The sequence below is a fragment of the Tenebrio molitor genome, chromosome 5 (genome assembly GCF_963966145.1).
Source record: "Tenebrio molitor chromosome 5, icTenMoli1.1, whole genome shotgun sequence".
Classification (NCBI taxonomy): Eukaryota; Metazoa; Arthropoda; class Insecta; order Coleoptera; family Tenebrionidae; genus Tenebrio; species Tenebrio molitor.
This window is the reverse complement of record NC_091050.1, coordinates 11,968,355-11,990,956: the sequence shown is the minus strand read 5'-3', so window position 1 is coordinate 11,990,956 and position 22,602 is coordinate 11,968,355. Positions and strand designations below refer to the sequence as shown.

The 22,602-nt window shown below is 35.5% G+C and overlaps 3 protein-coding genes across 4 annotated transcripts; 2 read left to right on the top strand and 1 right to left on the bottom strand.

Moving 5' to 3' along the window:
• The first annotated feature begins 1,987 nt into the window (after window positions 1–1,987).
• TrpRS-m (Tryptophanyl-tRNA synthetase, mitochondrial) lies at window positions 1,988–3,502 on the top strand. 2 transcript variants are annotated; one of them, XM_069047421.1, is made up of 7 exons: window positions 1,988–2,139; window positions 2,196–2,515; window positions 2,563–2,670; window positions 2,721–2,842; window positions 2,894–3,045; window positions 3,099–3,217; window positions 3,263–3,502. In XM_069047421.1, the coding sequence occupies exons 1-7, from the start codon at window positions 2,068–2,070 to the stop codon at window positions 3,480–3,482; spliced, it is 1,113 nt and encodes a 370-aa protein (XP_068903522.1). In that variant the 5' UTR covers window positions 1,988–2,067; the 3' UTR covers window positions 3,483–3,502. The 2 variants fall into 2 exon arrangements, with proteins under 2 accessions (XP_068903522.1, XP_068903523.1); XM_069047422.1 differs by having other exon boundaries at window positions 2,003–2,144.
• Window positions 3,463–5,230, bottom strand: LOC138130779 (uncharacterized). Its single transcript, XM_069047420.1, has 2 exons — window positions 5,103–5,230; window positions 3,463–4,928 (listed from the first exon to the last, which is right to left on the bottom strand). The coding sequence occupies exon 2, from the start codon at window positions 4,911–4,913 to the stop codon at window positions 3,669–3,671; it is 1,245 nt and encodes a 414-aa protein (XP_068903521.1). The 5' UTR covers window positions 4,914–4,928; window positions 5,103–5,230; the 3' UTR covers window positions 3,463–3,668.
• Window positions 5,231–16,100: 10,870 nt separating this feature from the next.
• repo (reversed polarity) lies at window positions 16,101–22,146 on the top strand. Its single transcript, XM_069047707.1, has 2 exons — window positions 16,101–16,809; window positions 21,095–22,146. Exons 1-2 carry the CDS (start codon window positions 16,394–16,396, stop codon window positions 21,810–21,812), a joined length of 1,134 nt encoding a protein of 377 aa, XP_068903808.1. The 5' UTR covers window positions 16,101–16,393; the 3' UTR covers window positions 21,813–22,146.
• The last annotated feature ends 456 nt before the right edge of the window (window positions 22,147–22,602 follow it).

Sequence of the window (22,602 nt, the reverse complement as noted above, 5' to 3'; positions counted from 1 at the left end):
GGATTACAGATCACGCATCAGCTGTTTAAATCTAACCTCACTTTTTGCGTTGTTGGTGTTTTTACTCTGCAGACTGACGAGTGGCGTGTTCACAATCGACTCTTCAATGCCTACTTGGAAATAGGTATGTACCTACGTATAGCTTAGCGTGAGCATTTTTATGAAAGTCTTATGGCACATAACATTAAATTATGACGTGTAACCGTTTATTTTAAATTTTTATTTTGCTCTTGGGGCATATGTGGAGGAGTGCAACATAGATATACACGTGTACAGAATGGCTCTAGTTCAAACTTCTTTAAACACCTGTTAATCATGAAAAGAGTATATTTGCATAATTTTTCATTACTTATAAGTATGGAACGAGACAGTGAAAGTTAAAGTGAATTGTGACCATTTCCATTTAAAATTAAAAAGCTATGACATTAAGATTTCATTCTATTTGGTAATCTTGTTATGGTAACAGCAAGAGATCAAAATCAAAACCGAGACTCGATACAAGAACGATTTGGCTTTGGGAAACTATCACTTCAAGTAAAACAAGATATTAGTCATTTTTGGAGAATTGAAGAATGCCAGAAAGGACGAAGTTCTTGTTGTGGAAGGATCATACCCGTATAAAAGCCTCGGTGGAATCGTCATTTATTTAGCAATGCTTTGTGGAGATAGCAATGATTAGAACTTCAAAAGAACGAAAACATTGGATAGTTTTTAGAAAACCATGTTATAACATCCAAGTTTAGTGTGTTAGGTCTCGCTGTTTTTATGAATGGTCGTAAAATATGCAATTACAGAGTAAATAGTGTGACTTATTACAATTTTCCCAGTAGAAATTCTCGAACTGCATAACAATAAAAACTGCGTTAAAGGTGAACAATCTTCAAATCTTAATAGAAAGGATGGTGTTTCTATGTGAGAACAAACACTATAACATGTCAAAACAATGAAATATTCCACTTTTGAATATTTTGAAATTAATCCAAATGTCGGCAATATCGTGATGTAATTATAATGCATTAGGGGAACTCTTAGTGATGTGGGATGTGGGGGCGGCTGAAGCGCCGTATAAATAGTATCAAGTGCCGATATAATTCACCACACGACGCCCAATCATGAAGACGGTGAGTTCTTGTACCCTCGCAAATGACCAATCTGTGTTCAAATCAGAGTCACGAATTTCAGAGTTTTATCGCTTTGATCTGTATTATCGGTGCTGCAAAAGCGAGACCCCAGAATCCTTACCACCACTCGTACATTACAAAATACTACAATGACAACCCAGGTTTTGGACGATACCAATATGGGTAAGAAGTGCACATTTCTCCAGTGTTTCCTGAAACAATCTGGTTTTCAGTTTCGAAACCAGTCACGGCTCCAGGCATGATGAGAGCGGCGAAGTGAGGAATGTCGGAAGTGAACACGAGAGTCTTGCAGTGCGGGGTTCCTATTCCTACGTAGGGCCCGACGGGGTGACTTATACTGTTCACTATGTAGCCGACCAGAACGGATTTCAACCCCAAGGCGAGCATCTACCCCCTTCCGCTGGGGTTAAGAAACTCGGCATGCCTCTATGCTCTGCGGCACAAGCGACGCTATGTGGGGGCGGTGTAGGTTAAAATTCAAAAATATACGTAAATAAAAACAAAGTTGTGTATGAGCATTCCTGTAATTATTTTTTGTTGGAATATTTGTCTGATGAAACCGGCCCTGTGGGATTGAAAATATGCAAAATATTTTGTTCTTACGTATTTGACAGCTTACGAGTCAAGAGAAATTATAGCGCCTTGAAGCTGGAGATAAATTCTCTCTGGCGTAAATATCAGACTACGCTACTAATTGAAATTATCTGATATTTTAAAAATAAATTAAAGTTAAACATCTTGCATAACCACCAAAATGTGCTCCTGCACAGTTTGAACATTCGCGCGTCCGCATTATAGTTTACTCCTCACCCACAGAGAGGCGCTAGGATTGCCTTGCCTTGCCTCTAAACATTGTACTGACGTTTCTTTTTTATCACAATCGAATTGAAGTAAACTTAACCTAACTTTTTGCTGGTGTGTAAAAATGATTTTTCCTCGTTTTCGTATTAAATTCGTAACACACAGCATTAATTTGTACAACTCGTACTCGGCAACCGTACAGTATTTTATTTGTTGGAATTTTAACAAAAATGTGATCACACAATATCGTAGGCACAAAGTAAGTTTCCACGTAGAATATTCTCGGGGATTCAGCCCACGGGTCAGATACATTTGGGAAATTATCTAGGGGCGGTATCCCAATGGGTTAAGCTTCAGCAAAATAATGAGGACATGATTTTGAGCATTGTTGACCTACACTCTATGACTCTACCTCACGACCCTAAAACGTTGCCTAACAGTATACTAGAAATGACGGCGACTCTACTAGCGTGCGGAATTGATCCCTCAAAAGTGATCCTGTTTCAACAGTCAATGGTACCAGCTCATACACACCTGAGTTGGTGTCTAGGGTGCATCTCGACAATGGCCAGGTAGTTAGCTTGTTTTGACAGTTCTGTCATAAAATGTGTCATTCTAGGTTAGCACATTTGCCTACATTTAAAGAAAAATCAGCAAATTTGAAAGATGTACCATTGGGACTTTACATTTATCCAGTTTTACAAGCTGCTGATATTTTGGCTTATAAGTAAGACTTATTTTTGTCAAGTGTGCATTTTTTAAGAGTAAAACTATCAGGGCTACACATGTTCCAGTGGGGGAGGACCAAACACAAAATATTGAGCTCACACAAGATTTAGCAAGAATGTTTAACAACAGATTTGGGGAGACATTCCCTATTCCCCACTGTATCTACACAGGTCTGGTACTTGTTAAGTTAAAAAAAAAGTAAATTGACAAATACTTGACAGGTAGTGAGTTTTCAAGGCTGAAAAGTCTGAGGGATCCATCTAAGAAAATGTCAAAGTCAGATCCTGACCCTAAAAGCAGGATATGTTTGAATGACTCTCCTGATGACATTTTGAAAAAAATTAAGAAATCTGTGACTGATTTCACATCTGAGGTAAACAGTGTGAGAATTATCAATTACATACAGCTAAGTCTGGTATTATTTAGGTCACATTTGATCCTGACAAGAGACCAGGGGTGTCAAATCTGATCAGCATTCATTCATTTGTTTCTGGTAGGACAGTTGAAGAAATATGTGGGGAGGTCCAGAATGTGAACACTGGAAAGTATGTTGAAAAACAAGTTTTGAACATGAGTACATTAATTTTTAGGTACAAGTTGCAAGTAGCAGAGGCTGTGATCTCTCATGTGCAGCCAATACAGAAAAGGATTGATGATCTGATGAGTGATGAAGAATATTTAGCCAAAGTGTTGAAAATGGGGGCTGAAAAGGCCACAGAGATATCAGAGAACACACTTGATGAGGTAAAGAGGAAGCTGGGTCTGCAGTTTAGAATAAAAAGTGCCCACCAACAAAAAATAAACGTGTAATAAAGATAATTTACAAAGTTTGATTGCAGGTTTATTGAATAAGTAAAAACCAAGAAAAAATGTACACTCCTACATAACTTAAACATTCAATATTTGTATGATGCATAACATAGTAGGGTTTTTTGTTTTCTAAACATAACTTCACACTGGTATTGAGGATTTTTCTAGAAAAAAATCTCAATTTGTTCACAACTGATTAACTTTTTGTCCAGTTAGATGCTGATTGAGAACATTTGATTGAACCAGCTTTATCAAGCCATTTAGAACATAATTTGCAATATTTTTAGCAAACACAAAATCTGGAAAATTGTCACTTCCCTCAAAGGTAACAATAACATTGCTGGTTTTGCAGTTGTTAAAATCAAATTCATGCAAATTATCAGCTTTCAGCATAGCAACTGGTTTTTCAGCATCAATGGTGAATTTCTCTAATGAATTAATTGCTTTAGTTTGTAACAACTCAATCAGCTCATCTCTATCAATATCTTCATCTTTAATTTCAATTATGGAATCCTGGGGGTCATTGGGTAACCTGTTCAAAAAAACTTGGCAAGTCTTCATACCTGTTAGATCAACAGTTTCCATGTTCTTCTTAGCCTTACCAGCACCAACTCTTTTTTTATTGGGTGATTTACCATCCAATTTTGTTTTTTTCGCTTTCTTGGAAGGAGATTTTTGTGATACTTTCCCTCCATCATATTCATCATCACTGGGCTTCTCTTCTTTAGGTACCATCAACTCATGAATCTCTTCTTCAATCTCCTCCTTGGGAACCACCAGTGGATCAATTTCTTTATTCTTGCCTCTTTTAATGATGACTTTCTTAGCAGGCTTTTTCTTCTTAGGTACTCCAGGATCATCCACATCTTCACTATCATGCCCTTCAAGCTCTTCCTCATCATATTCATCACTGTTATCTTCACTAAAATCACTGTCTCCCTCAGAATCAGAATCCTTATTCTTCCTGCGTTTTTTCCCATTTGCCTCCAAAATAGGCCCAGATCTCTTGATAAACTTCTTATTGCCTTCAGGATGATTGGCAATTATCGTGCTCAACTGTGAAATACTGAGAAGATCTTGTCTTTTAGTATCATCTCCTCCTCTGCCTGGACCCTTAGAGTTCTTTTTAAGATTATAAGGATTTCTCAAAAGCATGTACTGTTGCAAATGCCAGTCCAACTGAGTCTCAAAGTCTTTAATTATCAGTCTGGTGTTCTCCAAACATTTCCTGGTGTTGTCAACTTCAACCTGCGTGAAGTAAGGCATTTCTTCAGATTCACTGACCTCACTGTAGTCAGACTCTTCACTCTCCAGAAACTCCTTCGGGACAACGGGCGGTTCAGCGGGATCAAGAAGGGGGTCGACGGGTTCTGTTTTGATCGGCGGGATCTGGTCTAAACCATTAACCGCGGGCATCGGGGTCTCCGCCATGCTTAGCGTTTCGTCCTAGAACAAACGTTTATGTGGCGTAAACAGCCCAAGGAACAAACAAAAACATCGAAAAAAATGTAAGAGGTCGGCTCCGCTACTAGTGCTACTTGTGTGGGTCGCATTGTGGGCGTAAAATGCAAAGAAAAGGGTGGACATTGTCCTGTTTAAGCAAAGCGCTTATTTTTTTACCTTCTAGTTGGTTTAACACTGCAATTATTGCAAAAGAGTCGTCGGATTACATCTATATCGTCACATACGCCATTTGCCGAGAGTTTGTTGTTTGGCAGATGACAAGCAGGAGGCCGGGTTGGGGGAAAACGCGTTGCCAACTTGATCGAGCGGCAAGTTTGAAATGGGGGTGCCAGGGTGAAACTGCCCCACACTGACTAAATTATTTACTTCGAAATCAAAATCAAATATATTTCATTATTTATTTAATCGCGTCACCGTCTCGAGCATAAATTGTGCCTCAGTGAAATTTTAAATCATTTCGCTCCTGCTGCAGTTAAAATGGAATTGGAACTTGCTTTGTCACACTTCTTGTTGAGAACTTTTTCCCCAAATTCGTTGCGTGGGAATCCCGCATGGTCCTTGAGCCGGTTCTTTGATATTTGCGGTCCTCTTTGTAGTGTTATAGGTGCATTTAGACGCGTGCTACCCTCATGCTCACCCCACTGGTCCGGTGACTGTAGGTCTAATCTCGTCATAACTTACTGACATATGGTGGCTATGGTGGTAGGTATCTCTATTATGCACCGCAGTATCTAAACTGGCAATCGAAACTTTTCAAGTGCCACAATACCGAAATTTACATAATTGCTGAAAAAACGCTCTCGAATGGTCACGGTCCACATGAAATGATGACGAAGATAAAATCGTCGCTTTACTTTAATTTTAGAACTTTACATGTGACGTAATGGCGGCAAAAATTTCGATTGACGTCGGGTTTTTGTCACAGTTTTGTGATGATTTATTTTCGTCTGGTTGGACCACTGCGTTGTACTGGATGCTACGTCCTGTTATATGTTTGCACCCACATTTTAATGAGGAAATAGGTTATTACAATTTAATTGACGTGGTAAATAAAGGCGATATTAGCGTAGGGTATTATTTTTAAAACTGGAGGAACTAGTTTTTGTGTCTTCCGGTATGATCAGTTTCAAGTGATTTTGTCAAAAGTGACTTTTAATTGTAGTTGTTCTTCCAAATAAATTAATTTTTGGGATTTCAGTAAATAACATAAAAATAAAGGAATTGAAGAATGCAGAAGATCAGGTGGAAATACCTAATTACGTAACGGTGTTTGAGCATACATTGTATAATAATGTTTAACTCGTTTGTTGACCATTTCTGGACAATAATAATCGGTTTATTTTTATCACGTTAATTAAGTACTTTGGCAAGCATACTTCAAGAGTTTTCTAAAATCTGTCATGTTCTTTACATTATGTTAATAATTTTTAGTTAAAGATGCAAAACAGACGATTCCTGAACCAAAAACAAATAAATATATGTAAATACTTATGATAATAAAAAACATAAATAGAAATTGTAGGCTACTTCAGTTTTGTTAACTCGATGATTAAATATTTTTAAAAAGAGGTGTTATTATTCTTACTGTGATATATTTTTAATTACGCAATTCATTGTTTGATTTAATTATGACCATATGTTACTTCATGTGTTTTAATTATTTATTTGATAAACAAAAAATATTTGTGGTACCTATACCATAAACTTCTTTCTGCCGGCGCGCCGCGGCGGTGCAAGAAGCAAGCGACCACTTCTATTGCATTTTGTCGAAGAATAGTAGATAGTTTATTTAACGAGTTTCACTCGCATTTTAAACTGACCCACTCATGCCAAAAAAAGCCCAATTTACACACGAACGAGTTGAATACAAGGTTTTTTTTGTTCGACGAGCCCCTTACCTTAAAGGCTCCAAACCGCTTAAAATCTTTAAAATTAGCTTGACGTTAGGTTTTGACAAGTGGTGACGTGTATCAAAATCCGTTCACACAGGAGAAAATTCTCAAATTCTGACAGTGTCGAACAAAAAATATTTTTTGCCTGTTTTAGCACGTAAAAAGAGTAATTAAAACAATAAGTTGATTCGATTAGGCAACAAATGTGCTGCAATAATGATGGTTAACTTTGTTTTAGACAAAATAAAAAAGAAAAGAAGATTTAAGATAAATTAGAAAATGAGACAAACGTGAGGATAACGCAGAGGGTAGAGAGATCTTTGATAAAATTTTAAAGGGATATGGGTAATTACATAATACATACATATAATTTTTTTAATGTAATATGCAATTATGTACGAAAATTTATGTGGCAACTGTATGGGTAGGACAGAGTTGACATTTCTTTGACAGTTCATAGTCGCGCAATTTTTAAAATTGTCAAGTCAACGTGCAATGATATAAAAAAAATCAAATGTACGCTTATGAAATGTCATACAAATCTCAATTCTACCTTGTCATACTTATCCACAATTATTTTAAATCACCCAATACTTTTAATAACAATTATAAATGATCTATTTCTCAAGTAGAATATTGAAAATTAAGGAAGAAAACAAACATTTTTCTCGAGAAATAGAATTTCTTTCTACAATATGTAGTTCATTTTATTATATTTTTTCTAAAATCATAACTTTCATCAACGTATTTTTTCCGTCGCATTTTCGAATGGAAAAATGAAAAAAATATGTTCAAAAAAATGTATGGTCAAGTGACCTAGTATTCATTTCCGTTTCCGTTGACGTGTGGCGTAGTTTGATCAGCTGTCGAATATTTTGTGAAAAAGGAAGTGTCAAAAGAAAAAATGGAACCTTCAATACGAATTTCAGAAATCGTTGAAACAGTTTAAGAAATAATAGAATAAATAAAATGAACCAAAAACTTCGTTATTTATTATGACAAGTGGAGATATTATCAAAATAAGATTATGTATCTGAAAGATTTGCCAACTAAAAAGACAATTTATTTGAAGACTTATTAGTTATTAGTTTCATATTTTCTGAAAAAAAAGGCAAAATCTGCCAGGATTTAAGCAATTTAAAATAAAGTACAGGGTTATTCTAAATTCTAAGTCCAAGTACGCGTAAAATTGAATGTAAAATTTATGGTTGCCGCTCCGTATAAAAAACATCAAAATTACACAGGAGTTAAATTGAGTGCAAAACAACTCAATATTTTTGGATTCAATCGTTAATTTAAAAATAATAAATAAAATTCTCATCACCGCACTTTTCACCTAAAAAATGACAGTGACAGCGACAAAAATTGACAGTTCAGATGAAAACGGCAAAAATGTCATAACATGGGCATGGCGCATGGCCTGGTTCGACTACAATCATTTAGAATAACCCTGTATATACCTACAAATAAGAATGTTCTTATGGAAACCGGAAACAATGTAGACTCTTTAAAATCACAAAAGATATTTCTTCACAGTTAATTATACATATTTTTATTTGGCCGAATATTTTCCCGTCGAACTGGTTTCTCCAAGCTTGCAATTTAAATGAGATAAACTTTCCTAAAATTTTATCAAATAATTGAATATTTTTTCATAACCAAAACAAAATACTCTTTGTTGTAGTGTTGTGCATAACAATTTTTCAAAACGCACATTTTAAGCTCATAAAATTTATTTTAGTTTTTAGTCCACTTTTGTGTTTTAAATTATCAAAGATTCAAAAAACAATTTTACGCATGGTAGAAACATATTTTTGGTCGAACCACAAATCAAGTAGGTTAAAAAGATAAACAGATGAGAACAATTCTTTTTGGATGTAAATAATTTAATACGAGTATAATACATATTTTATTGCTATCAGGTGGGTTTAGAGCAATAACATTTATTGTTATTGTAGTCATTAAAAAATATAAATATAAAAATGATTATGACAATTTTGAACAAAGTGAAAAGTTGTGAATTACTTTAAAACCGGAAATATACCTATGTACCGATTTCGACCTCCAGAGAATACAAGAGGCAAAATTTGTTTCACATAACAAAATAAAGAAATGCGTTGGTAATTAAAAGTAGAAGAATATAAGGAAAAAAAAATCTTCTTAATTCCCCCACGGCTTGTTTTCTAAAAAAAATATTACTGCTGGGACGTCTTCTTAACGAGTACAGTTAGGGACACGGAATTTCGGGCATCAATTTTCTGTCACTTCAAAAAATTGCGATTAAGTCATTCTTTATTGTCAACGTGACATCCAAAAGTCAAATTTTGATGTCAATCAAAATCGTCGCAAACGGAAAATTGAGATTAATAATGTAAAGCCTATTTTACATTTTTTGACAGTATATACAGGGTGGTCCCGATATAACCTGCCAGAAGAAATCCAGTAATAGGTGACGATGAGTAGAACTCATACACAAAAAATGTTTCTAATAAAAGTCTTTTCGTTTTCGAGATAAAAATAATTGAAAATTTGGTTAAAATTTGCTGTACGCTAATGAGTTAATCGGTTTTAAAAAGGTAATTCTGGTTACTTGGCTGCAATTTCTTTAGCAACGGTACCTGTAACACCTATGACATTTGTCAAGTTTAATTTTAAATTTGCGAATCCTTCAAAAAGTTATGAAATTCACAAAACAAGAATACGCCGATTTGCATTTACTCTATGGCGAAACACGTGGTAATTCAAAATCATCAAGGCGACCATACGGCGAGTGTTTTCCTGAAAGAATCCTTCCGTCCTGTTATACTTTTGTTGAGCTACATCTGCATTTATGTGAGGTTGGTTCTGACTGATTCCAATACGACGGCGTCCCCGATCCTCCATTTAACCCCTCTGGATTTTAATTTTTGGGGCCACACGAACTCCAGAAACCCGTTACAGACGCCGCGAACCAGATTCGTAAAAACCCAGAAATTCTGAATTCTGTTTATGAAAATTGGTACCGGCGTACTCAAGTGTGCTTAAATCCCAACGGAAGACACACAGAACATTTATTATAAAATAATTTTTCTAGTCTAGTTTACCTTTCATTAGTTAGTAGATATTCTCAGTTAGAGTTGAAAGTACGAACATGTAAAGTGTAAATAAATTTATTCAATACATTATTTTGGCTATTTAACCACAATTAAGACGATACTCTTATTACACAGTTCTTCCACAATTTTGCACACACTACCTCTACATTTATTTACACATTGAGGAACACCACTTCATTTATTACTCATTCATCTCAGTCTACAAAATCAGCTTTTGTACCTAAATAAGCTGGTGAATTAACGCACACAGTGTACAGCGTTTTCAATAAATGTCATTAATTTGATTTAGTTTGTCAGATTTGAGATTTGTCATAAACGATCCAGGTACCTATGTTGCTTAGATACTGTCATCCTTACAAACACCAACAATTAATTCCTGAGTAGGTACGTATTTTTGTAGTCAGCAGCGTCGAATGGGTGTGGATAGGGGTTAATTTACCCCCATTATTTTGGACCTAATGAAAAGGGGTTTTTTGGACTTGTTAGATCCTTCTAATGACCCAGAATTTTTTTGGCAGGTTATATCGGGACCACCCTGTATATTGACAATGATGCCCGAAATTCCGTGTCTCTAACTGTACCTCTCACAATAAACTCAAGCTGTAGTATCGTTTCTATATTTCGCTATTGCAAGTCCGTACATTTATTGTGAAATGATGATAACTATGAATCACAAAGAAGAATTTAAAATTTAAAACGCAATTCTTGAAATGAAGAGGACGATATTGACAGCAACTTTTTTTGACAATCACAGTGACATTGTAAGGAATTTTGATTTTACGTTGAAATAATCTATAAACGGACTGAGATGCAATGTTTTCCTACGTTTTTCAAATAAAATTGGCACAAAGTTATCTCTTGTAAAGGGTGCAGTAAGTAATTGCAAACGGAATTATAATCCTTCAAAGCTGTGGTTTCATTTGTCTAAAAAAAAATCGTCAAAATCGTTTCCAATAATAGAAATAAATCAGATCAAAAACCTAACATTTGAGACTTTATGCTTCGTAACTGAAGGCGATGGAATCTCTTTTAACATTCACGATCTTATACAGGTTATTATAAATGATTGCAGTTTGCAGTCGAAGCAGACCATGCCCATATCATGAAATTTTTGCCGCTTTCATGTGAACTATCAATTTTTGTCGCTGTCACTGTTATTTTTTAGGTGAAAAGTGCGGTAATGAGAATTTTATTTATTTATTTTTTAAATTAACGATTGAATCCAAAAATATTGAGTGTGTACTCACTTATTCACATTATTTTGATGTGTTTTATATGGAGCGGCAACCATAAATTTTACATTCAGTTTTTACGCCTACTTGGACTACAATCATTTATAACAACCCTGTAGCATCAGTTGACAGCATACTTTTGAGGTATTCCATTGTTTTTGGAACACAACCTGTATATTAATCAATCACGAGATTTTTCAAGGATGTAAAAATGGTTCCGAGGTATTAGAAAATGGCCTCGACTTACAAAATAATTTTTTGTGACTTTATATTGCAATCAATAATCTGTTAAAATTATAATAAATATTATATTATAAATACAAGAAATTATAAAAAACACATATGCGGTTTACAATCGATAATTGATAAATGTAGGATTTGCGGAACTGAAGGGGAAACAATTCAACACATTATTTCTTCTTGCACCGTTTTGGCTCAAAGCGAATATAAAAAACGACACGATATATTCGCTAAAATTATACACATGAATTTAGCTGTTAAATTCAATTTATTAAAGAATACACAACCACATTATAGTTATACACCAGAAAGTTGTTTGGAAAATGACAGTTACAAATTATATTTTGATAGAACAATTTTAACTGACATTCATATTAAGCATAACAGACCAGACATTATAATTTTAAATAAACAACAAAAGCAAGCATATCTTTTAGATATAGCTGTTCCAAATTCACATAATATAACACAGACATATAACACAAAAATTAATAAATATTTAGAGCTGTCCGTTGCTATGAGAAATCTTTGGTGTTTAGAAAAAATTTCGATTTTACCACTTGTAATTTCAGCAACGGGAATAGTACCGCAATCTCTTTTTAAAAATTTAAAAATTCTGGATTTAGATAACACATTGGTAGTTGAAATTCAAAAAGGTATATTATTATACTCATGTCACATCGTGAGGAAGTTCCTTAACATTGACACAGAACATAATACACAACAAAGTCAAAATGCGGAGGCAAGACGCCGGTAATTATGTTGATAAGCACTGCACTATTACTTGATAGTAATATCCGTAATAGTGTATGTACTCCGGCAAAATTGCCGTGCTGCCGGGTGGAGGTGGGATAGTTTTTTTTTTTTTTTTTTAATTATTTCTTAATCAGTCCTTAAGCCAAAAAGCAGATTTCTCAACTCTCTACTTAGTAAATAATTTTTCCATACTCAAATCATGATGGACGACGTTCGCAGGAAATGTCATGCACAGCGACGGTATTATCCGGAGTGGACGCAAAGATGCGTCAGCACCATTTTCATCTCCGACTTCCGGTCTTCTCTTTTTATTCCCAATTCCCAATCCCCAAAATGTTGTAGTGGAGTAGGAAGAACATTAATCCTCAGCATGTTCAATATCTTTGCATACATTTGTTTTTCAAAAAAGGTTTTTACATAATTGACGACCGATACTCAGTGTGTCGAAATTACAATTTTTATTTTATTTATTAGCACTCAAAAGTCAGCACTAAATTTTCCAAAAAGTAGATAAACTTACGAAAAACTTTTTAGATCAGTAATAACTCTGCAGTAGTTATCACAACGGAAGTGAGTAACTATACAAAAAATGTAATATTATCAGGAAGTATCATTCCGTTGGGAATTATGTTCGTGTACGATGTAACCATTGGCTAAATGAACAAATATAATTTATTGATTTTTTTTTTTTTTAGTTCGTATAGCAATAAATGGCAACTGGAACTAGAATATAAAAGAGTGAGAGGATTCAAAACAAACATATTCAAAGTGATAAATTGAAGGACCTTCCAGAGTTCTTTTATAATACATACATACTGTAAAATAAAAAAAAAATGAAATGTTAAATATCCTCTTTTCCTCTTTTTGAGTTTACTTCACGTTTTTCTATTAAAATATGCATTATTCATTGTTGATTATGTAAGATTATCATGCTAATAGATATTAATTTATTCAACACGTGTATAAAGCACTATTTTTTACAAGTGGGAAGTTTACACGCATGAGTGCATCGAATGTTGTAATCCCCCGTTTAAAAAAAGTTTCTATACAAAAGTTATAAGTATACACAATTTTTGCTTCATGATTATATCATTGTAATGTACTAATGTAAAATTTATAATAAATCAGAAAGCATTCATTTTTCGTTGTCATTTAGGTTAACTTGCTAAAAGTCAAGTCAAAACCAAAAGGTGTTCCCAGGTTAAAGTTCTTTTTATTGTATTTCCTTTATTACGTGTACCTACTATAACATGTAAAAAAAAACTGTAAAATCAAGTTTTTTTTTCATAACTTATTTGAAATGCTGATATTTTTTACTTCCTGTCGATTGTTAAAAATGCTTCTCCCCCAAAGGAGTTTGTTACCAACGCAACGGTTGTCAAATGTTACTACATACTACAACCTATTATTCTGAAATTCATTTTGCTTCCCTCTAATTTATTATCAATAAATAATATTTTTAAATAATTAATAATTTCTTACTATGATTAATTAATAATACATATGTACAGTCGCGAGCAATAAATTTTGATCGTCAACGTCACTCTTTGCCGCTATCGAAAATGCTCCATTGTAAAACAGTCGTAATTATCATAACCTATCATCATCTTGTATGACATTAATTGTCATGTTTTTCTCAATTTTTTGACACTTTGTTGACATGGGCATACCTAATCAGGCAGGGAATTTTTTTAAATTTGTGACAATCTAACCAAATTTTGAAATGACATTGACGACCAAAATTTATTGCTCGCGACAGTATATTATTATTATTAAATATTAATAGTTATAGAAAAACATATTGTGTTAACCCCCCCTCCTGTGGAAAATGACACTTTTAGCGCTCTGTGTCAAAAGACCAAAAATGAATAGGATGCATCTTTATTCATGTTAATATTTAGATTTATGTTACAACCATTGCACATATTGAATAATGTCACGTTGACAGTTATAACCCACTCACCCATATGTTATGACCAGGAAGAAAAATCTAGTGCGTCTCTTTTACTCTATCTATTTGTACAAAATAATGTCTTTCATAATTAAAAGATTGACGCGTTAGTGCGTGCAAAAGTACCATATAGGTACAGCACGGGACAAAAATGATTTTCATCCCTCCTACAATTATTGCCCTCGCTGCGCTCCTGCAAACAAACTTGCCCTTGGGATGAAAACGCTATGAAAAACATTTTTTAGGGTTTGTGTAAAATGGCAACCTAAGAAAATTATGAATGAAGAAGGTAAAGAAACACATTCAAATTAAAAAATTGAAGCACCTTCCGTAGTTTCATAATAGAACAAAACATTTTTCGCTAAGTTTCCATACCTAATTAATATCCTATTTTATTTTTTAGGCTCAATTCAGGTTGTTCTGCTGAAATATAACTCTTCACCATTTAAATCCACCACACAGAATGATTTTCCTTAAAATTTGTTTCCAGCTTAATCGAAAGAGAAGAATTGATGTCTACTTATCCAATTTCGTAGGTATCTCTCTTACACTTTATGATCTACTCGTATTTAAATAGGTAGTTGTCAGTAAACAATAAATCTTTATTTTTACAATTTTGCTATTAAATATTTATCAGTACTGGAAAAAAATCATCTAGTCCTGACGTTACTAATCATTTAAAATAAAACCAGTACGAAGTGCCACACACTTTGCACGCCCTTCCACCCCAACTGTATTTAACCCCCGACACAACAAATAATTTTTAAATTCTCTCGCATCATTTGACCACAACTCTCATCAACCCACCCTAACAACTACCAAATCTTTTTACTTTCTCCCATCTCGCCTTTTGTGCATCAATTTTTGGCCAATTTAACAGAGTGGGTCTCAAAAACAATAAACATTCCACCCAATCCATCGGCGCACCTGCGCAACCCCATCAAAATCGCTCCGCTCCATCGAAAATGATTTTCACCGCGACTGTACAATTCCGACAAGAGTGGGCTTTAACAGTCCATTTCTATTATGTATTAGGATTTTTTTGTTTGTGGAGCATCGTCAGCTCCTCGAATGCTTGCGTGTCCCGCATGGATGACACTGTCGGTGCATGTGACCCCTACGCCATCACCAATTGAGCGAGTTAAAGTAAATTAAATCTAATGGGTCCTTAATTGACTACAATTGAGGAGATGATACAGCCTCGCAACAAGTGTCTGCAACCCAAGATTCCATCGACGATTACGAAAATGTCACAACGCACCGCATTTTTCCATTGCATTGCATTGTTTTCACTTATTCCATCGAAACATTCTAAACTGAACCATCTATCAAGAGGAGTCACACTCAACTTCACTTCCGTCTGGTTCTTCGTCTGATCCTGAGGGATCCGGGAGGGTCTCCGGTGGCTTTCCGGAATTGATTTGTTTGTTCTAGCCTTCAAGGCTGTCTTGATCTGAAGTGTTGGAGCACTGGTAGCACTGGTGGCACACGCGGGGCTCACTCGCGGAGTCTTCGGAGAACGCGTCTTCACCCCAAGGCACAACCCTCCCCAATAAAAGTCTCCATTTGACTGGTGAACATTTACTGTGTGAAATGTTTTAATAGCAACAATTGGACAATATTGAGTTGGATTGCATTAAGGAATCTGGGCTGTTAAACTAATATACTAATAGCTGCACTAATAGCTATTGTCGCTAATAGGCAAAAATTGGGTAAATTGATAAATTCACTTACGGGTGATTGAAGCAAATGCGTGCGCTTAACGCTTAGGCTCGTTAGCTTCATCAGCTTAAAGACTTATCGCTTATGAACGGTCTAATTGATGAAATTCAGTGTCCATCGAGCGTCGAGGGAGTCCAGATCCGGGCAGCGAGGTGGCCCGGAGAAGGGCGCGCTTTCCCACAAGAAAACCCCGATAGTCCTGGCCCCCATGGTGTGAAGTCACGTGACCGCCATCGATCACCGGGGACGGCGGGACTCTCCGGTTTCTCTTCCACTCGTCCGGAATCCCGCATTGGTCCGGCCCCTCGAGCCGCGACCAATGGCGAGACGGCTAACCCCCGACCTGGCGGCGGGATTGGCCGCCAAAAACGTCCTTAATTCAGCTCGTTAAATATAAATTGGATAAAGTAATAATGTCAGAAGTCAGTATAGCTGTAACAGTGCCTCTAAATTGTGTAGACAATTTGTTTCATTAACGACATTCGAGTTGATTGGCAATCAAACAAATTGAGGAGATTAACTGATTGTTTTGATTTTTCGCCTAATTGCGGCGCGAACGATGGAAGGTGCCCCCTTCGACGACCAGACCTTCAGCGACTACTCCAACCAGCCGCTCCCCAGCCTCAACTCCACGCTGCTCCAGAGCAAGAACCAGGACAACCTCAATGTGCACTCGATACAGGTCATGCTGGGGCTGCAGCAGCAGCACGATATGTTCTCGAACATGGGCTCGCCCATGGAGTACAAGGGCTCGCCGCAGAAGATCGACTCGCCGATGCACCAGGACCTGGGGATGTTCCAGCAAGGGATGGATGGGGTCAACGGGGGGACCAACGGCGTCAAGAGGAAGGGCGAGGAAGTGCTGCTGCAGTCGCAGAGTTTGAGCTCCACGGAGATCGGGAATACGACGACGACGCAAAAGAAAAACGACAAGAAGAAGAATGACAACAACGGGGTCAAGAAGAAGAAGACGAGGTGAGTTTTCAGAGTGGATGTGGTGCATGTGCGATAGGCGTGGGTGCAAGGGAGAGGTTGTAGTTGCGGAATTTTTATTTGGTAATTGTGGGAATGGAAATTGACACCGTGATGGGATGGGTTCAGTCTGGAATGGTGGAATGTTGCGATTTTTATTTGGTGCGTAAAAAATAGAATCAATTCGTATCTATAGATCTGGCTATATAAAATTTTCATGAGTAGGTGAAAGGTAAAAAAAATAGTCTTAACCTATGTAATTGTAATTTTTATTGTAATTTGTGTGAAGGTAAATCCTGTATGATTATGAAAAAGGAAATTTTTTTTTTTTGTTCATTTATTAAATAGAATTTTTGTTTGACACTGTCAGAATTTGAGAATTTTCTCCTGTGTGAACACGGATTTTGATAAATGTCACAACATGTCAAAACAAAACGTCAAGCTAATTTTAAAAATTTTAAGCGATTTCGGACCTTTAAAGGGTTCGTCGAACAAAAAAAATGTTGCTTTCAACCTGTTCGTGTGTAAATTCGGCTCTGTGGGCCTTTAAAGCGCTCGTTTCACTCGCGTTTTAAACTGGCCCATTCATCCAAAAAAAAAGCCCAATTTACACACGAATTCGTTAAATAAACTACTAATTTTTTGGATATCGTCATGAACTAATGAAAGTGGCACTTTTTTAAACGAAAAATCGTAGTGAACGTAGTACTTTTTTACATCATTTTATTCCATCCATAATTTTTCATAAATCCTTTTATGCCAAATTTCTTAACTTACGATATGCAAAAAAATAGCGTGTACAACACGGTATGAAAGTCTCTTTTTTTTTACTCATTTGCTTGATTAACTCGGCTACGTCCTCGTTAATCAAACTGCAAATTCATAAAAAAATATGACTTTCATAACTATTTTTTTTTGTAATTTAACACATTTGTATTTTATTCCTAAATCTAATTCAATTTAATTTTTTTGTTAATCAGAAATATTTTTTTAAATTTAATAGAAAATTTGAATGAAACAAAATAAACATTGATTTTTGCATAAGTATTTGCCATATTTTTTATTAGAATCTTAGTCATTTATTAGACAGATTATTGTTAGTCTCTCTTGTGTTTTTTTTTTAAATTTAGCACCTTTTCTTTGATTCTAAAAATCGTAAAATCATGAACAAACAGGCAAATAAATGAAAAGTTTTTTTTACTTAATTGAATTTTTTATCAATTTTTATTTGAATTCTGTTAAGTACACGAATTTGTAAAATATGTTTTACAGTTGTCATTAAATGTGACGTTTGTCGCGATACTTCAAAACTAGACATGTCTTGACAGTTCCAGCGCCAACTTTAATAACAAATTCAATGGATCGCACGATATATTTGATTGTATATAAAGTATAATATTATACTCGCTCGTGCTGCAACCTTCATTTTCGTGGATAAAAACCTTCTTTACTTGCTCATGTAATACCTAATATGTATATTATTATTTCTAACTCAAGAATTTTTACCATTGCTTTTCATACCTACCGTGCGATCGAAAAAACAAAAACAAATCGAGTAAGCTATGACTATCTTAGTTCAGTTGACAGCCCTAGTTTAAATATTACTCTATTTGACAACTATGAAATTTCCTTCTTAAAGGTTAAAAGACTTAAACATGTTCCTTTGACAACACCAATATTTAAACTAGTGTTACCAAATTGAATCATAATAATCATTGGATTACTCAATTTTTTTCAGTTGGCACGATAACAATAAATATAAATAATAAATATTTTCGAAAATTGGTAAAGAAATTAGTATATTCGTACAGGGTGAGCGAAACTCAATGTCTCAGCTTTATTCTTCGATTTTTTTTTCCCAGAAGCATAACATGTATATTTTAGCATATTTAAAAAGAGCAAATTTTTCTGAACATGTTTTGTAAAGAAAAAAATTTGCTATCTTTTTCCGTACATATCAAAAATTCGTAATCGTCACGATTTAAACAAGATAGCAAATTTTTTTCTTTACAAAAATTGTTCAGAAAAATTAGCTATTTTTAAATATGCCAAAATATAGGTGTTTCTGTGAAAAAAAAATTCGATGACGTCATTACTTCAGTTTCCAAATATGGAAAAATATGCAAATTTGGTTTAAAATGGACCTTACTCAATCCTATTTAAGAACCTCTTTTCAGATTTTTTCTATCGTGTTTTCCTTTTCTTTTAATAGAGCTGAGACATCGAGTTTCGCTCACTCTGTACAGTCGCGAGCAATAAATTTTGGTCGTCAATGTCATTCTTTGACGCAATGAAGAATGCTCCACTGTAAAACGGTCGTAAATATCATAATTCATAACCTAGCATCATGTTTTATGATATTAATTGTCGTTTTTTTCTAATTTTTTTGACACTTTGTCGACATGGGCATACCTAATCAGGCAAGGAAAAATGTTTAATATGTGACAATCTAACCAAATTTTGAAATGGCATTGACGACCAAAATGTATTGCTCGCTTTAGTACAGTTGCGGACACGAAATTTTAGACGTCAAATTTATGTCAATTCAGAAAATGTCAATGTAAGCCACGCTTTATTGTCATTATGATTGACGTTTGAAACTAGCTGATATTTGAAAGTTTATTTTTGGCATGTCAGTATGATAAAAATTACAAAAATCGAAAGTGAGGTTAGTTGCACCTAAAGCCAGTTTTACATTTTTATGTCAATCAAATGACAAATCGTCCAAGATTCCGTGTCCGCAATAATACCATTTTTCTCTTTAAATTTTACACAAAAATTGAATTACTCCCATTTCGTATTAGATACCTACTTACTTTTGAATACCATGGACATATCTTTTATCAACAAAATTTTTTTGTCATTCTATTGTAAAAATATAATTGTTTAATTTAATTTTGCATTCATGCATAAAAGCTATAAAAATCTTAAGTTTGTACGTTATCTATGGGAATGAAATGTAAATGTTATGAATTAAATTATTAATTTAAAAAACAATCAATGGATTGTACTTACATTTTTCTTTGGGAACGTAAACACATTTATCTATAATTATCTATAATTCTATAGACAAATATTTATCAAATGTATAGTAACAGTTCAAGAATTCACCTGATACATACCAGCTTACGAATTTTTAAAATAGCAACTCTACATTTTTACGTTGTTGCATTTTTCTAAACTGAGTAAACAACATTTGAAACAAAACGTAAAAAAAAAAAAAAATTGAAAAAGTGCCCAGAAGGAATGTAGATCTATAAAATTCAAATTCGTGTTCATAGATTCCATAGAAACAGATACCTAGACTACGCTTTAAAATAATTGGAATGAAACAATCTAAAAAGTGTATCTATAGTGAAATTTTTTTAATAAATAATTGTCAATGTCAAAATTAAGTAAAAAACCACTCTGTATAACAATTTGACACCAAATTGTAGTTAAGGTTATGTTCATTTCACTTCCCGGACTTGTTTTCCGCGAATTCACTTTCAAAACAAATTTAATGAGAAATCAGCGGACATATTTTTCGAATTTGAAATAAAGTCTCGCTCGTCGGGGCGCAGGCTCAGTTAGATTAAAAAAATGTTGACACTCAGTGTGACTAAATAATAATCTATTTTATTTATCGTATTATCATGAAAATCACTGTTTGACTCATACCAACATGATAACGTTTTGACAATTGTTTATTAAAAAATTTCAATTATAGTTCAAAATATATTTTAGTCAATTCTTGAAAGTGGCAGCTGCAGCAGAAATATTTATTGTTTCATTGATCTAAAGGCGCGAGCGCCAAAGACAAACAAAGGTAATTAGACATACTAAAGTCATGAACATTGAACTTTTGGTTAGACGATTACGTCAGAGAAGAAGCATGTAAAGTTATCATTATAGTTGTTACTTCATCGGTGTTAGCGATTCTTTTTCACAAGAACAAAAATTCCCAGCGGCAAAATATTTGTTGAGATTTTTTGCAGTTACCTAATTAAAAACCGTTGCAGCATCTCTGTGCAACAATGAAAATAAAAAACGTGAAATTATGCAACAGTTACGAATCAATTATCTCATTCCACCCCCTTGCACTATAGATAGACGATCTGCCCGCACTCGTGCCGACGAGTGTTAACAACGTCCCCCATACCGGCAAGAGTCATCATCTTAATTGGCGAATTAGTTTCGGGGAATCCATGAATAATATAAATTACACGCACGTCCACCACGCCGGCATGTCACGCATCTGACACAAGAAGTGCCACAACTGACGCATCAACCGAACCCTCTTTTCCAGAACGACCTTCACGGCCTTCCAACTGGAAGAGCTGGAGCGCGCCTTCGAGCGCGCGCCCTACCCCGACGTCTTCGCCCGCGAAGAGCTCGCCCTCAAGCTAAACCTGAGCGAGTCGCGGGTCCAGGTGTGGTTCCAAAACCGGCGCGCCAAATGGCGGAAGCGCGAGCCCCCGCGGAAGACCGGCTACATCAGCTCCAACTCCCCCAGCTCCAGCATCTCCACCAACTTCAACAACACCCTGAGCCCGTTCACGCAGGCCAACACCCTCAACACGTCCACGCCCGTGGACACGTGGAGCTACCAGTCGACCTACGACCTGGGGCCGCACCTCAACCTGCTGAACTCCTCCTCGACGCCGTACCCCAGCTTCGGCTCGCCCCAAAACGGCTACTCCTACATGCTGAACTCGCACGACAACCAGCTGTTCGGGGCGCCGATGCGCGCGCACGAGTACACCCCGCCGTTGGCCAATCAGAGCCCGCCGCTGGGGCGGGAATACTCCATGCTTCAAACGCATTCCCCCACCGCTGACGAGAACTCGATTGGCGCCAAAATCGAATACGTCAACCACACGTTGAGCGCGTCGCCGGAGAGGTACGCCAATATGTCGCCCAAGTATGACGCCAGCTATCACGAGGATGGCAGGATGAAGGACCAGATCAAGAGCGAGCACGGGAACAACCAGACTTATGTCACTCTGCCCCCTTTTCTGAATTAGCCAAAATTGTAAACAGACGACATTTTTTGTAGGTTTTGGGATTTGTTTGAGCAGTTCCTTTCGTGTTTGGTTAAAACTTGTCTAAATTTTGGCTAATGTGGCGACACTCCACGCCCCGACCGTGTATTATAGAGCTGTTGCAATTTTAGTTAAGTACCTCACTGCAGTTTGTGCCATTTTTATTATTCTAGACGTGCCTATGTTATCGGTGCCATTTATACTTTTACATGTACCTACCTATGTAGACTTGAAACAACAATAATTACTGTACCACGTGCTTTGATTATTTTTATATTTACAATAAAAGTACCAACGTTTGGTAATAACTCCTGAAGATTTTCATTACAAATCATTGATCTTACCACATTGCTGTCGTAATTCAAGCAATCAATTCTGGAATTATGTCATTTTACTACTCGAATCAAAAAGGATATGCTACTTTATTATTATTTAAAAAAACGATTTCATTTTCTTTGTGCTTTTTGTATGTTTAGTTCATTATTTGTTTGTTGACACACTGTAGCCCTGTTCTTCGAACAAAGCTTGTTGTTTTAATTGTTCCCTACTCTTTAATAAGTACTCTAAAATGACAAACTTGTCAAATGTCAAAAAGGTGGTGATCTGATATACAAAGTGTCTATAAAAGAACGTATACCAAGATTTCTGTGATTTGTGAAGCTCTATAATTTTATTTTGTCGAACTATGTCAATCCTGGAAGCCGTCAAATCAGATGTCAACAGTCAAATGTCAAATTATTAAGGCTCTGCGTCATTTGTGAGTTTGACGTCA

What these genes read in the sequence shown, in the direction of transcription:
- TrpRS-m (XM_069047421.1), top strand. Translation starts at nt 2,068, where the DNA reads ATGATTTTTCCTCGTTTTCGTATTAAATTCGTAACACACAGCATTAAT. An exon ending in ACAACTCGTACTCGGCAACC is followed by an intron (nt 2,140 to 2,195) that starts GTACAGTATTTT and finishes ACAATATCGTAG; the next exon opens with GCACAAAGTAAGTTTCCACG. An exon ending in TGACTGATTTCACATCTGAG is followed by an intron (nt 3,046 to 3,098) that starts GTAAACAGTGTG and finishes GGTATTATTTAG; the next exon opens with GTCACATTTGATCCTGACAA.
- LOC138130779 (XM_069047420.1), bottom strand. Translation starts at nt 4,913, where the DNA reads ATGGCGGAGACCCCGATGCCCGCGGTTAATGGTTTAGACCAGATCCCG.
- repo (XM_069047707.1), top strand. Translation starts at nt 16,394, where the DNA reads ATGGAAGGTGCCCCCTTCGACGACCAGACCTTCAGCGACTACTCCAAC. An exon ending in GTCAAGAAGAAGAAGACGAG is followed by an intron (nt 16,810 to 21,094) that starts GTGAGTTTTCAG and finishes CCTCTTTTCCAG; the next exon opens with AACGACCTTCACGGCCTTCC.